The sequence below is a fragment of the Sinohyriopsis cumingii genome, chromosome 15, assembly GCF_028554795.1.
Source record: "Sinohyriopsis cumingii isolate HCF-2022 chromosome 15, ASM2855479v2, whole genome shotgun sequence".
In the NCBI taxonomy this organism is placed as follows: domain Eukaryota; kingdom Metazoa; phylum Mollusca; class Bivalvia; order Unionida; family Unionidae; genus Sinohyriopsis; species Sinohyriopsis cumingii.
In genome coordinates this window covers 105,311,764-105,325,609 of record NC_142975.1, presented here as the reverse complement: position 1 = coordinate 105,325,609, position 13,846 = coordinate 105,311,764, and the positions used below count along the sequence as shown (strand labels likewise).

Here is a 13,846-nt window from a genome sequence, read left to right as displayed (position 1 = left end):
AAAAAGCGTGTACTTACAGGCAAGTATGTGAAATGTAAAAACAAAACAAATACAAAAATTTATATATCATGCAACAGGCGGAAATATCGCTGCTTCACTGGAAACATTACCAGTGGGTCCATGGGCTAAGTATCCTGGCGAGAAACATCTTCCTGGATAAAATTGTTGTGGTCGTGGAACCCGACTTTATATTCGACTTAATGAGAAAGATCAACCAAGACCTGGTGATTATCCAACAAATGCGATTGAACATGCGTTCCACGTTCATAATGTCGCGTATACAAATCCAGATCTACAACGACGTATTGCAGACGTGAAGTTGATTCACACGCTACACTAATGTCTGTAAAATAAAATTAATCTCTCAGAAAATCGCTTTCTAAATGTTTTGGTAAGATCTGCGTTGTAAGGTAAACTAGTGCTAGGGCCGCAATTAATCATAGATAGCTATATATATATATATATATATATATATATATATATATATATATATATATATATATATATATATATATATAGCCCAAGTGGATATTGGAGGAGTAGAGCAGCAAATAGTAAACGTGCTGATGCAGCAGGTGTCGCACGTTCTGTTGCTGCAGATTAGTTAGCACGACTTTCAATATGGCAAATTTATCTATCTGAACAAATTCAGTACGCACATTTTGATGTCAATACTCCCAATGAGGTTCATCAGTCTGATATTTTGCTTTTAAACACATGATACTATTAAAACTGTTAGACGTCTGTCGTGCATATACAAATACGTGTTGACTGTCGTTGACGTTGCAGTTGGATATAAAGAAGCAGAGCCACTATCAGCAAAGACAGCAACTTATGTTGTATCTAAGTTTGGAAAGAATTTATCAACATGGCTGCCTGCGATGGCCACAGTTGGTACAGGCTGATCCTGGCGATGAATTTCTTTGTGCAGTAACATCGCTTATGCAACACTACAACGTCAAATTCAGACGAATGCACACCACAATTCATCGCGATCAAGCAATCGTCAAGCGATTTAATCGAATACTTGCTGGGTGACTGTTTGGAAATATCCCTGAACAAAGTTCACGTGGACAGGAAATCTCGTGAATGGGTTCCACGACTTGCAAGTGATGATTGCTGCGTTAAATAATGAAATTACTCGTGTAATTTCTACACACCCCAGCAGTACAATCACAAAGTAACACATACCATTTAAACGAACTGAATCTTTCTCAAAACAACCAAAACTACGTATTGTGACTGTCAGATAGTTATATGAGATGGGCGAACTTGAGAGAGGCGATAAAGCAAGAGCGACTGACCCAGTCTTGAATTTAACCACACATACAATTTCCAGCATGGTAAAATTCACGGGTACAAACTAGATTCAACTGCTGCTCAAAGTGGATTTCTACGTGAACAATTACAAGTAATTCCTGAAGACACACAATTACCACCGCCTTTACACTTGTAAAGGCTCACTTGTTTGCTATAAGGCACTGGCTCGTCGACGTTTATTACACTGAAGACAGGTCAGCATCATATTTTCACGTGTGTGGCCGAGACTACTATTAATTATATTAATGGTAAATTGTCGTGTGTCATTTGGAGAATACTGCCACAAAATTACTTTATTACAGTAAACACGGTGATGGTTTCGCTGTTGTTTCAGCTTTATGATCAATTCAATGTCAAGATCAAAGTCGCGTTTATTTTTTGTCACATTGCTCATAACCAGCTATTTTTCCTTGCTACATCATTTAAGAATGATGTGTTGATTTCCTGAGTTTGATTATTATTTTTTGCGAAGTCTATGATAGCCATCCAGAGCTGAGACATTCTTCTGACTCGAGCTAATGCTAGAAAAACTAAACTGACCATTCGATTCGATCATCAACAATCCAAATATTAGTATCTGAAATAGTTAGTCCCTGTGACCTAGCATACCCTAGGGTCCGTGGATATTTATTCATCGTTAACGCGCTCTCAACAACATCCACAGGAACAACAACAATATCATTAAGAACGAGCTTTTGTTTCTTCCTTGACTCTGTCAAGGGTCCTGGAATTTCAATATCAATAGTTTGTGTATGTGCATCTGCTGAGCGATAACACAATGATAAGGGTAGAGCTGAGAACCTTTATTTATGTAACAGAAATAATTGTTGCTGAAGTGAATCACAAATTATTTCCCTGGATAAGACAATCAGTTCTACATGTCTCCACAAATTCCAAAAAATCACTCATCGCAGTCTCTGTAATCATCTCACGCATTATGAAGCACTGGTTGCAATCCGGCTGCAGTCTGATTAACTTTTTTTAAAACTCTTTCTGCGTTTCTTCAATAGTTATATGATCATCGAGTCTTTCCTAGTAATAATCTAAGAATTCGTTTAACTAGCGATGAGGCGATTCACCGACAAAAGGTGGTGGTTGACTATGATCACCATACATGATAATAGCAGTATTCCGAGTCAATAACCAATCAAGAAACATTTTTAACACGCACACGGATAGTGTGCATATATATGAACTTTGGAATGTATTATATTCATGTGTCCACGCATTTCCCTTCCACAGAAAGAAACTGTGATACTTATGAGATCTGACACCTCTTTCTTTCATCTCTCTTGCAAGCCGGTTAGTCGGAGTTAGTACTACCACATCTATACCTCTGAACAGATTGTTTTATCAGAACCGTCAGGTCCGTGGAGATAAAAGGTTTTATAAATCTGACCACAGGCTCATATACCCATAATGCTGATGATACTGTGACATTTGCCTACTTTTTGTAATATATCTCTCCAGACCGATCTGGGGGTTTATAATCAAGAGATTCAGAAAAACTAAGTATATTTTCTTTTTTCACTCCCCACTCGCCCCATGATGCGTCAACGCCGATCTATAATTCATTTTGCAATCCTGCATTGTTTACTGATACAAAATGAATATGTTGCGACTCTAACAGCTTCCTTGGGAAATATGTTTATCATCGATAGCATGTTTATCGAAACATACGCAGTCATCGACGATTTTAAATGAGTAAACTGTGGAGAGTCAACATAAATCTAGATAACAACTGTGCCAGGTTTGGTTCCGTCTGATAGGTCAACATTTGTTTTGCTCTACAAATATATTTTTCTCTGTTGTATTACTATTTTTCAAAGAGAGATCAACATCGTCCATGATTAACCTTGTGCAATACTGTTTATAATCATATGATGTTCCTTGTGTAAATGTCCCACTTATTTTTCTGCCCAGCTCTTTTGCAAGTGCAACTTCATTGACACTGTCAAGGGCCACGCTCTCGCTTCCATTAGGAAGTTTTGGTAGCCAAACTTGTTTTTGTTTTTGTACGTGATAAGATAAGTATGCCTTCACTCACGCTTAACGATATCAATATTGTTGCATCAATCATGTATCACAATAACACTATTGGAGCCCAACCACGTTTTGCACCATCATCATCCACGGATTTATTGAAATAACGACCAAACCAAACAGCGACAACGGCATGGAGGCACTCCGATTATATCAGTGAGAACTCAACCTCAAATGACTCAATACATGTGAATTCAATTAAGTCGAAATCTGGCAAAGGTTTCATTTTTCGCAACCCAAGTCATTTCGTGTGTTGGATAAACAAATCGTTTAAAATACTTAGCACACGCCCCCATTCCGAGAAAGCGTCTGGGTTAACATATAGCATTATCAACTGAGATAACATCTTTACAATATTATTTAGTATTCCACAATCCGTCGTGTCTGTATTCTATACAACCGCTTTGTATATCTTCAAGAAATTCTAACCGTGTTGGCCTCCGTGATTTGTCCTCCTGACCAAAGTGAGCAGCAACTGAAGGAACGGTGAAGCAATTACAGAATAATCGTTCAATAACGTCAGTATCGTTCGTGTATTTCAACGCAACCTCTGGCATCTGTGAATGAAGAGATTCAGTGCAATAAAGATCGCCTTTAGGCCGCACAAACTGATCATACTAGCTATATTCAGAACTTCGAAACAGCCACAAGGACACAGGGCGCGCTTGCTGATATGTCTGATAAAATCAAACATATTAGCGTCATAAAATTTAACAGTTCGAGTTCGTGGAAATAATGTTACGTCCGACGTCCAAGTGTGGTCATTATGATCAACTATCTCTATCGAAACTCTCTTTTACTTATATTTTGGTTCATATAAATCTCGCCGGTTAGTGTCTTCACCCTTATTGGAAATTTTAATTTCTTTTCCAACTCAGCAACATCTATTATCGTAGATCCATTTTCTCCAACACGCTCATCCCACTCAAATTTTTTTTACATCTCAGATCTGTTAGACCATTGGCCCGTAACGCGTTTGTAAAATGTTCTGTGACTCTTTCGGCAACATAATTCAGACGATCGCTAGTGATCGAAATTCTCATCGGTCTAAGATCGTCAATGCTTGGCTTATCATTATATCGCATAATCAACTGCCGTCACAGGGTATACATGCTCATAGTATGATTATTCGATACCCATAAGCATTCCTGGTTTTGAATAAGTACATGCATCAAGACAAAACTTCAGGAATGTTAGAATTAAGTATGTGTATTGTGCCGTCCATGCATTCAGACAAAAATTAGAAATGGTTAGGTTAAGATAGAATTAGGTATGAATGCCTCGGCGGATAGGAAATAACATGATGTATCTTGGACTTGTAGTTTGATTCGTCCTGTTGGTTTGGTTTTCGTGATTCGTAAGAATAATACAGATAATTACGCACATATTCATCCTTGAGTTATGGTGCATCCATGTACAATGCCTGATCAGATACACATTTGAATAGTATCTATAAATGTTGCTGTCTAAAATAATGCACCATCAACATTTAACGTAGGCGACATGATAACCCACTACCTACTACCATATCTGCAGTTATATTCTGAGATTCTTCACCGGCTAATTATTTCAACCATTCACTTGCAGCTTGATGTATTATTTTACTAACATTTGCAGGAATAACTTCGGTTCTGGGCAATTTTACAGAGATTTTCGTCATATTAATTGTGCTAGTCTATCCCTGATTTCTGATAATGCTTTACTAGCAACATTACCAGCAGTACCAATACCTTACCACGAACAATGCCAATAGCTATCATGTAGTTGCTTGCAATTGGTATTGCTTTTGGGGATATCATTCTAAATGGACTTTTAACAACATCACCAAACCCATCCACGTAGATCGCTTTATATGTTGGCAATCACAAATGTATCACCCTGACCATTACAAGTCCACGTTGAGCGTTATGAATGATCATCTTATTTACTTGTCACTGACCTTATTGCATCAATCATTGCGGTAATCATCAACAATTTCATCAATGAAAGACTGATAAACATTAATGTCCATTATAACGCCTGTGATCACTTCCAGTGACACTCTTTTAACGTCTTCGATTGTTTCACAAAATCCGCAAATTCATTCCAATATTTATCAGTGATTCTAATTTTTACACGGGATTTTCGAAAAGCAAAAGAAACCCAGTTTTGTTTCTCTCGAACACTGGTGGTGTTCGGATCTAATAAGTTATCATGATTTGAATATCTTGTTGTGACAACCACTATAGTTTCGATGTTCTTTTATTACAAGAAGTGTTTAAAATTAGCTGCCATGGTACACATATTTGGACGTCGTCTTGGTGCCTGATAAAGTTTCTTGTTGGGTAATTTGGACTTAGAATTGTATTTGTAATAAATTGTATGCAATCTGCACATGATATAGCAACAGAACGGACTATAACATGAGTTTTGTATAAGTGAAAAAAGTGATTTTGTATAAGTATAAATGGTTTGTCTGTATACTATTTCTAAACAACGCAAAAGGTATTCATCAATAACAATATCAATAAGAAAAGTCAATTGAAATAATTTCTTCTTAGCTTTCGATCTGATACTAAAATATTCGATTCCTTTTCATGAGAATAGACAAACAAGACTTATTCTAAGCTAACAATGCTCTTAAACGAATTCATCTTTGTCATTCATAAAAGGTAACAAGTTTCCAATTAGTTCTTGTGGCAGACATAACTGGTGTCATTGTGGCTCCTTTTTCATTTTGAACCAAAAAGCCATCGAGCAGCAGAGATGGTGAACATGCCACTTTTTAGAATAGTTCATCCATGAAACTTAACCCTCCTATGAAAATGACACACAAGCGTTAATAACACTAAAGTGAATATACTGAAGCCTCTACAGGGTTGGCACATTTGTCGTTATTTTTATTTCTTGACACTTGCGTGTCAAATTGTTATGCTTCCTCATTTACCAACCTGGGATATTCACTGTTGGTTGTCAACCTCTATCCTGCTGTACCATGGCAGCTAGGTGGTGTAAATAAATCATTATTATATAAATAACAATGAGCAATTCTACGCTAGCCATTAAATCTCGTAAAGTTAAACTAGCTCAACAGCAACTTGAGGCAATTAAGAAATATCTCCTCATCCGTGATTCTGTCTAGCAACAACTAAAAGCACACGATGAAGCTCGAGTGGAATTTGCAGAGGATAGAGCAGAATTGTTTAAACCGGTTACAAGGGCTACCGAAGGTCTTCTTCTCACATTTGAGCAAATGCTAAAGCAACTAGAGAATAGCAGGTAGAACTAAACAAACCAAAACAGATTTTATGAGCACTTCCAGCTGAAATAGCTGCTGCTCAATCACAATTACAAGAAGGAATACAACAAGGGTATTAACACAATTCTTGAAGAGGTCAGTGATGTGAAGCATAGTGTTGCAACAAACCCAAGACCAAACCTGAAACCGGCCCAATTTACCGAATAAAGTCGTATACTACATAGAGACAGAACTGACTTCATTTACAAGGAACAAATAATCTTATCCTGTAAGTTTTTTCAGGCAGTAGAACAGCAGTAGCTTTGATGATGTTTTTATTACCAGGATATGGAATTATACATTTGAGTATCGGATCGAGATTTAAGAATAAACTATATGAATTGACACTTTCTACTGTAAGCAATATTGTGGAAAGCCTTTGGGGTTGTTTAGAAAAAGTCCACATATGAATCACTTGTACCAGAGCATTTATAGGCTGATACAATGCTCACTTCTATTCTGTTCTACCGTTCTACTATATTTATACAAATAGCATAAAATATTCACACATTCTGCTCTATAACTGTTTTATTAAACTATTTTAATGTGTCTTAGGTCAAGTGAAATTAGTATATAAGGATAAGGCAACAAATATAGTCATTCCTGTTTTAAGTTTAGCCTATCAAATCATTAACTGTCATGGACAGATATAATTTGAGAAGAATGATTTATTAACATGATTAATTGAAATTACAAAATGCTCATTGAAATTTTAGAATAAAACATTCTGCAGTAATATGAAAGTATTGTACATCTTTTCAAGATTTTATTCTATGTTCACTTGATTACATGTAGACAAAGGTTATCGACTTGAAATTCAATGCAATATGACCTTGTTTGTTTTAACTACAATGGTTTGGGAATACAAATTTGAAATTTCATAAAGACATAATGCTATGGTGTTCATCTGGGTTTCTATAACAGACCATCATTAACACCAATGTTATTTAATAAAAAATTTAAAAACGGGGAAAATAAATACAATAATATGGTATGATTTTCTCCAAAAATGAAATCTATAACCAAAGTTTGGTTATAATAACCACTTAATACACAGGACTTTAAGGAGTATGTACCATGTATATAAAAAAAATTAATCAATAAAAAAATTAAGATATGTTGAGGTCTAACTGGTGAAGCCACAGTAATGATGTTAATAAGATCATGGTTTAGGGGACGATTATTCACTGGAACAAATACATTAAATTTTGTAGTTTTTGTTTTTTGATTCATCCATTCTGGAGATCCATTTGATATATAATAAAAAAACAGTGCATGTTCCTATTGACAACATATGTATAGTTTACAGCTTGATAAATTTTCATCATAAAGAATATGTTTTGGGAATTATTAATATAACACCTACCAACCTTTTCCCCTGATTGATGCATAAAAAAACAGCTTTGTTGCTGATGTTTTGAACATTTGAATCCTTCTCTATACACAGTATTATTAATGTACAAAGCATGCACAACATTTTTGTGAAAAACATATTAACAAATACATAAATTACCTTTTCTGGGGGATTCAAGCAAGAATATGATAGAACATTAGTGCCAAACATATACAAGTGTGAAACATTTTATACGAAAATGAAAATGGGTGTCATAGGTAATCAACATAACTTTATGGAAATATACACATCATTATATATTGTTTCAAAACAAATACATTTTTGAATTAGTCTATCATTTTTGTTTTTCATTCCATCCATTCTGGAGACTCGTTTTATATATAATAGAAAATTGGTGCCTGTTCCCTCATCCTCTTTATTGCAAATGCTTTTCTACTCTCTCTCTCTCTCACTTATAAAACTGATAGACATATATCAGATTTTTTATAAACTGTCATCCTAAGGAATATGTTTTAGGAATTATTAATGTAACATAAACTAGAACCCCCCTGCACTGATCGGTGCATAAACACAACAGCTTCATCACATATGTTTATAACATTTTGAATTCTTCTATATACCCAGTCTCAACATTCCACTATTATCAATGTACAAAGTGTATGTAATACATTTTTGTGAAAAACAGATCAACAAATAGATAAATTACCTTCTCTGGGAGATTATAACAAGAATATGATAGAACATTAGTGCTAAACAGATACATGTGTGAAACACTTTATACGAAAATGAAAACAGGTGTCTGGGGTATTCAACATAACTTTATGGAAATATACACATTATACACTGCTTCAAAACAAGGATCAGGTTTTATGTCTTATTATTGACTTTTAGGCAGATTATATATAAATTTACTATTTCTGATATCTAGTATTTTTGAATATCATTTTTTTTGTAATACGTGTGATAGGATCCTATTTATCATTGATTTCTTGGCAGATTACATACAAATTTACTGTTTTTTATATATAGCTTTTTGTAATAATGTGTGATAGAAGCCTTTTAGCCAAAACATCTCAAATCCATGAATACAGGCACCACAACAGGGAAGAAAGAGAAGAAAACTATGTCGTTAATCTCTGTATTAAACGCAGTCCTGGATAAAAATCAAATACATATTTAAGGAAGCATGTGAGGCATCTTTTGTCTATATACGATTCATATGGATCTAATTAGGGAACAAAACTGACCTTTATCGTACCTATTCCCTTTAGAAAAATTAAGCATATGAAAATTAAACAACAATTAGGTGGCTGAACAAATTTCTTGTCGGAAAAAGTTCATCAAGCAATGTAATTACAGGGTAGAACATCTTTTAGATCATGTTTTAAATTTATTTAAATATAAAATCACTTGTTTATTCATGCATGTTACTTTAAATAACCATTAAGGATCCGAACATTAGCAGAACAAATGATATCTATTAATGAATAAGTTTACGTTAAAAGTAATTTTTACCGTGATCTCGCAATTACGAAGTGTATTGATGGGTCAGAAGTGTATATATGAGCCTAATAATGTAAGTACTTTTGAATTGTACTACATGCATCAAAGTCAAACAACAATTAAGCAATTAGAAATATCTTCATTCAGTGTGATAAACAATTTAGTAATGCATTAGGAATTTTGAATAAAATACAAACTGAGTAACATTTTCAATACTGCAACATCATCGTCAATGAATATAAATTAGTTTCATCGGTGTCTTCAGACTTGAAACACCAACTACAAATTTTTATACAAAACATATGTTCCAACATCAACTACAAGTTTGTATACAAAAAAATGTTCTAACACCAACTACAAGTTTGTATACAAAACAGATATTCCAACAGCACCGATTAGGACATAAACTTGAAACAATGTCTTATGTCAGTTTCCCCATAATTTTATTAGGATTCATTGGTTGTGTCAGTCAGGCTTTTTTATCCATGTATTTTCATATTTTGCTTCGGAATCTGTAAATAAGAGAAAATTTATACAACTCGAGATGCATGGTATTAAACTATAAAATGTCAACGAATACACATTTATGATAAAATAATGTTGTTTATAGGAAAATGAAAAACATGTTACATATGAAATAACTAAGTTTTGTCAGTAATAATCATTAAACAATAAGTCATGATAGACCTTATAAAAATGAAATAAAGAGACAAAAATACATTTAGTCATTTTTTCAAGTGATATGAACCTAATATTAAATCTGTGTCAGTGTAAAATAAAGAAATAATTTCTATATAACATTCAACTAAAAACCTGATGTCCCGATACCAAGCTCAATAAGAATTTGACATTGATGATTGCTGTATTAACATTTATAAACCATTAAGGTATGAATTTGACATTGATGATTGCTGTATTAACCTTTAGAAATCACTAAGGTATGAACTTGACATTGATGATTGCTGTATTAACCTTTAGAAATCACTACGGTATGAATTTAACATTGATGACTGCTGTATTAACCTTTAGAAATCACTAAGGTATGAACTTGACATTGATGATTGCTGTATTAACCTTTAGAAATCACTACGGTATGAATTTAACATTGATGACTGCTGTATTAACCTTTAGAAATACTAAGGTATGACTTTGACATTGATGATTGCTGTATTAACCTTTAGAAATCACTAAGGTATGAATTTGACATTGATGATTGCTGTATTAACCTTTAGAAATCACTAAGGTATGAACTTGACATTGATGATTGCTGTATTAACCTTTAGAAATCACTACGGTATGAATTTAACATTGATGACTGCTGTATTAACCTTTAGAAATACTAAGGTATGACTTTGACATTGATGATTGCTGTATTAACCTTTAGAAATCACTAAGGTATGAATTTAACATTGATGACTGCTGTATTAACCCTTAGAAACCACTAAGGTATGAATTTGACATTGATGATTGCTATATTAACATTTATAAACCGCTAAGGTATGAATTTGACATTGATGATTGCTGTATTAACCTTTAGAAACCACTAAGGTATGAATTTGACATTGATGATTGCTATATTAACATTTATAAACCACTAAGGTATGAATTTGACAATTATGATTACTTCATGAAGTATTAGAAACCACTAAGGTATGAATTTGACAATTATGATTACTTCATGAAGCATTATAAACCACTAAGGTATGAATGTGACAATTATGATTACTTCATGAAGCATTAGAAACCACTAAGGTATGAATTTGACAATTATGATTACTTCATGAAGCATTATAAACCACTAAGGTATGAATTTGACATTGATGATTACTTCATGAAGCATTAGAAACCACTAAGGTATGAATTTGACAATTATGATTACTTCATGAAGCATTATAAACCACTAAGGTATGAATGTGACAATTATGATTACTTCATGTAGCATTATAAACCACTAAGGTATGAATTTGACAATTATGATTACTTCATGAAGCATTATAAACCACTAAGGTATGAATGTGACAAATATGATTACTTCATGAAGCATTATAAACCACTAAGGTATGAATGAGACAATTATGATTACTCCATGAATCATTATAAACCACTAAGGTATGAATTTGACAAATATGATTACTTCATGAAGTATTAGAAACCACTAAGGTATGAATTTGACAATTATGATTACTTCATGGAGCATTAGAAACCACTAAGGTATGAATTTGACATTGATGATTACTTCATGAAGCGTTAGAAACCACTAAGGTATGAATGTGACAATTATGATCATGAAGCATTAGAAACTACTAAGGTATGAATTTGACATTGATGATTACTTCATGAAGCATTATAAACCACTAAGGTATGAATTTGAAAATTATGATTACTTCATGAAGTATTAGAAACCACTAAGGTATGAATGTGACAATTATGATTACTCCATGAATCATTATAAACCACTAAGGTATGAATGTGACAATTATGATTCCTTCATGAAGTATTAGAAACCACTAAGGTATGAATTTGACGATTGTGATTATTTCATGTAGCATTATAAACCACTAAGGTATGAATTTGACAATTATGATTACTTCATGAAGCATTATAAACCACTAAGGTATGAATGTGACAATTATGATTACTCCATGAAGCATTATAAACCACTAAGGTATGAATGTGACAATTATGATTACTCCATGAATCATTATAAACCACTAAGGTATGAATTTGACAAATATGATTACTTCATGAAGTATTAGAAACCGCTAAGGTATGAATTTGACAATTATGATTACTTCATGGAGCATTAGAAACCACTAAGGTATGAATTTGACATTGATCATTACTTCATGAAGCATTAGAAACCACTAAGGTATGAATGTGACAATTATGATCATGAAGCATTAGAAACTACTAAGGTATGAATTTGACATTGATGATTACTTCATGAAGCATTAGAAACTAATAAGGTATGAATTTGACAAGTATGATTACTTCATGAAGCATTATAAACCACTAAGGTATGAATGTGACAATTATGATTACTTCATGAAGCATTAGAAACCACTAAGGTATGAATTTGACAATTATGATTACTTCATGAAGCATTATAAACCACTAAGGTATGAATTTGACATTGATGATTACTTCATGAAGGATTAGAAACCACTAAGGTATGAATTTGACAATTATGATTACTTCATGAAGCATTATAAACCACTAAGGTATGAATGTGACAATTATGATTACTTCATGTAGCATTATAAACCACTAAGGTATGAATTTGACAATTATGATTACTTCATGAAGCATTATAAACCACTAAGGTATGAATGTGACAAATATGATTACTTCATGAAGCATTATAAACCACTAAGGTATGAATGAGACAATTATGATTACTCCATGAATCATTATAAACCACTAAGGTATGAATTTGACAAATATGATTACTTCATGAAGTATTAGAAACCACTAAGGTATGAATTTGACAATTATGATTACTTCATGGAGCATTAGAAACCACTAAGGTATGAATTTGACATTGATGATTACTTCATGAAGGATTAGAAACCACTAAGGTATGAATTTGACAATTATGATTACTTCATGAAGCATTATAAACCACTAAGGTATGAATGTGACAATTATGATTACTTCATGTAGCATTATAAACCACTAAGGTATGAATTTGACAATTATGATTACTTCATGAAGCATTATAAACCACTAAGGTATGAATGTGACAAATATGATTACTTCATGAAGCATTATAAACCACTAAGGTATGAATGAGACAATTATGATTACTCCATGAATCATTATAAACCACTAAGGTATGAATTTGACAAATATGATTACTTCATGAAGTATTAGAAACCACTAAGGTATGAATTTGACAATTATGATTACTTCATGGAGCATTAGAAACTACTAAGGTATGAATTTGACATTGATGATTACTTCATGAAGCATTATAAACCACTAAGGTATGAATTTGAAAATTATGATTACTTCATGAAGTATTAGAAACCACTAAGGTATGAATGTGACAATTATGATTACTCCATGAATCATTATAAACCACTAAGGTATGAATGTGACAATTATGATTCCTTCATGAAGTATTAGAAACCACTAAGGTATGAATTTGACGATTGTGATTACTTCATGTAGCATTATAAACCACTAAGGTATGAATTTGACAATTATGATTACTTCATGAAGCATTATAAACCACTAAGGTATGAATGTGACAATTATGATTACTCCATGAATCATTATAAACCACTAAGGTATGAATTTGACAAATATGATTACTTCATGAAGTATTAGAAACCGCTAAGGTATGA

General features: G+C 33.1%; 1 protein-coding gene across 3 annotated transcripts in view; it reads right to left on the bottom strand.

Moving 5' to 3' along the window:
* Positions 1-7,237: 7,237 nt before the first annotated feature.
* Positions 7,238-13,846, bottom strand: part of LOC149782417 (adhesion molecule nephrin-like) — a 506,160-nt gene continuing 499,551 nt past the window's right edge. For all 3 annotated transcript variants that reach the window (XM_089933811.1, XM_089933812.1, XM_089933813.1), the window contains exon 15: positions 7,238-10,009. In XM_089933811.1, coding sequence (XP_089789937.1) covers positions 9,963-10,009 — 47 coding nt within the window. In that variant the 3' untranslated portion in view covers positions 7,238-9,962. The remainder of the gene's footprint in view (positions 10,010-13,846) is intronic.